This window comes from Chaetura pelagica, unplaced genomic scaffold, assembly GCF_000747805.2.
Source record: "Chaetura pelagica isolate M959 unplaced genomic scaffold, ChaPel_1.0 scaffold32, whole genome shotgun sequence".
In the NCBI taxonomy this organism is placed as follows: domain Eukaryota; kingdom Metazoa; phylum Chordata; class Aves; order Apodiformes; family Apodidae; genus Chaetura; species Chaetura pelagica.
Window position 1 is genome coordinate 1,336,681 of NW_009952368.1, and position 1,872 is coordinate 1,338,552.

Genomic DNA, 1,872 nt, shown 5'->3' on the forward strand with positions numbered 1-1,872 from the left:
TTCTCTTCTCCAGGCTGAACAGCCCCAGCTCCCTCAGCCTGTCTCCATAGCAGAGCTGCTCCAGCTCTCAGATCATCTTTGTGGCCCTTCCCTGGACCCTCTCCAACAGCTCTGTGTCCTTCCTGTGATGGGGGCTCCAGCACAGTCCTCCCCTGCTTCCCAACGGGGTCTTGCCCATGGGAGAGAGTCCTTCACGAGCTTCCCTGACATGAGTCCTTCCCACGAGGTCTCTCAGGAGCTGATCCCCCGTGGGCTGCCCACAGGAGTCACAGGCTTCTTCAGGAACAGCCACCTCCCCTTGTGCAGGGTTCTCCAGGGCTGCAGATTCAGGCAGTCCAGGGGCTGCACCTCCACACTCACCCCTCCGTGCCCCACCACCCGTGGGTGCAGGGGCACAGCTGCCATCTCTCTGTGGGCTGCAGGGGAGCTTCTGCTTGGGCACCTCCTGCCCCTTCCTCCTCACCAACCTCGGGATCTCCACCCTCTGCTGTCAGATCTTGTGTCAGTTCGTTCATCTGATTGCAGAAGCAATTAGAGAGTTTAACAACGAGGTTAGATTAGAAGGTTTAACGACCAGGTCTAACGACCTGCCCTTGGCCACCTCAGCCAGGGGAACTTTTAATAGCTTCTTACAGGAGTCACCACTGGGGCCCCTCTACCAATCCCAGGACCAAACCAGCACCCCCCCATTTCACCTCTCAAACCCCTCCAGGTTTTGTCACCTCAGCTGAGGATCCGATGCCATCGCTGGGACCAGAAGCAGAGACTGCCCGCATCAAATACGTGCACGTGAGTGTGTGTGTCCCCCTTACCAGCCTGGGGTTCCGCAGGACTGTCCCTGACCCTTCCCACCTGTGCCTCCCCTCCCAGATCCACATGCCAGACAGCCTGGAGTACCAGCCTGTGGCCTGTGCCATCGTGGTCAATGCCGCCGGTGCCTGGGCCGGGGAGCTGCTGCAGGCCAGGGGGCTGCCTGGGGGGCTGCGCCAGCCCCCCCTGCCCATCCAGCCCCGGAAGAGGTGCAGGAATGGGGAGGGATTTGGGGAAGGGAGGGGGAATGTCCTGGCATCACCACTTGTTTTGAGGTGACCCTCAGGGCCTTGAGGGGTAGTCGCAGTGTGGTGGATGTAGCCCGGCACTCTTTTATCTGTGGGGATGGAAAACATTGGTGTTTTTTTGGAGGGAAGGAGAATCACATGCTGGCACCCCCACCCCTCTATGCTCAAACTGGGGAGGTCAACCCCTTCATCCTTTTTTGTGGGAGGTTCACCTCCTGGTACTACCTCCCACTCCTCTGAGGGTGAGGGTTGAACTTCTCAGTGCTTTATTTTCGGGAGGTGGGTAAAGTCCTGGGACCCCCTGGATCTTCAAGCCGGGGGGGGGGTTAACCCCTTAATCCTTTCCTTTTTAGGGGGATGAACCCCTGGGTGCTTTTTTTTGAGGGGTGGAGCACCCCTCCACCTTCATGGGTGGTGGGGGAGAACCCCTTAATCCTTTTTATTTGGGGGGATTAACACCTCTGTGCTTTTCTTTTTGGGAGGCACTCACATCCCAGCACCCCCAGCGCCTCTATCTGCAGGGTGGGGCATGAACCCCTTAATCCTTTTTCCTGGGGGGTGGAGGAGCCACATTCCATTACCCCCCCACCTCCAGTCTCATGAGGACCAACCCCTCAACGCTGTGTTTTTTTGGGAGAACACCTCCTTCTCCAGCCCCTAGACCTCCCGACCTTTGGGAAGGGGGGAGGGTCAGCCCTCTATTTTTGGGGGGTGCCCCACAGATACGTCTTCTCCTGGCACTGCCCCGACGGCCCCGGCCTCTCCTGCCCCTTCCTCATCGACACCACCGGCGCTTATTTCCGCCGTGATGGCA

General features: G+C 58.9%; 1 protein-coding gene across 1 annotated transcript in view; it reads left to right on the forward strand.

Annotated features, from left to right (window-relative positions):
- The window catches only part of FOXRED1 (FAD-dependent oxidoreductase domain containing 1), a 7,155-nt gene that overhangs the window by 3,377 nt on the left and 1,906 nt on the right, over nt 1-1,872 (forward strand). Inside the window, exons 5-6 of the mRNA XM_010008107.1 lie at nt 713-789; nt 871-1,019. Coding sequence (XP_010006409.1) covers nt 713-789; nt 871-1,019 — 226 coding nt within the window. The remainder of the gene's footprint in view (nt 1-712; nt 790-870; nt 1,020-1,872) is intronic.